At 39.5% G+C, this 610-nt stretch overlaps 1 protein-coding gene across 7 annotated transcripts in view; it reads right to left on the bottom strand.

Moving 5' to 3' along the window:
* Nucleotides 1-301: 301 nt before the first annotated feature.
* LOC128691884 (gastric triacylglycerol lipase) overlaps nt 302-610 on the bottom strand; it is a 21,452-nt gene continuing 21,143 nt past the window's right edge. For 6 of the 7 annotated variants that reach the window (XM_053780852.2, XM_070100966.1, XM_053780855.2 and 3 more), the window contains exon 11: nt 302-605. In XM_053780852.2, the coding sequence (XP_053636827.2) occupies nt 545-605 (61 nt within the window). In that variant the 3' untranslated portion in view covers nt 302-544. The remainder of the gene's footprint in view (nt 606-610) is intronic. The other variant, XM_053780848.2, reaches the window with a different exon arrangement.

Below are 610 nucleotides of genomic sequence, written 5' to 3'. Positions count from 1 at the left end.
CCTGGAACATAATAAGCCAGTATACCCTAATATTGAGCCTGGAACAAAATAAGCCAGTATACCCTAATATTGAGCCTGGAACAAAATAAGCCAGTATACCCTAATATTGAGCCTGGAACATAATAAGCCAGTATACCCTAATATTGAGCCTGGAACATAATAAGCCAGTATACCCTAATATTGAGCCTGGAACATAATAAGCCAGTATACCCTAATATTGAGCCTGGAACATAATAAGCCAGTATACCCTAATATTGAGCCTGGAACAAAATAAGCCAGTATACCCTAATATTGAGCCTGGAACAAAATAAGCCAGTATACCCTAATATTGAGCCTGGAACATAATAAGCCAGTATACCCTAATATTGAGCCTGGAACATAATAAGCCAGTATACCCTAATATTGAGCCTGGAACATAATAAGCCAGTATACCCTAATATTGAGCCTGGAACATAATAAGCCAGTATACCCTAATATTGAGCCTGGAACATAATAAGCCAGTATACCCTAATATTGAGCCTGGAACATAATAAGCCAGTATACCCTAATATTGAGCCAAGACTTGCAGAAGGTGCTGGTAGACCAGCTTGTCAGCGTGGAGAGCCCTGTA

Source organism: Cherax quadricarinatus, chromosome 75, assembly GCF_038502225.1.
Source record: "Cherax quadricarinatus isolate ZL_2023a chromosome 75, ASM3850222v1, whole genome shotgun sequence".
NCBI lineage: Eukaryota > Metazoa > Arthropoda > Malacostraca > Decapoda > Parastacidae > Cherax > Cherax quadricarinatus.
This window is presented reverse-complemented; position numbering and strand designations above follow the sequence as displayed.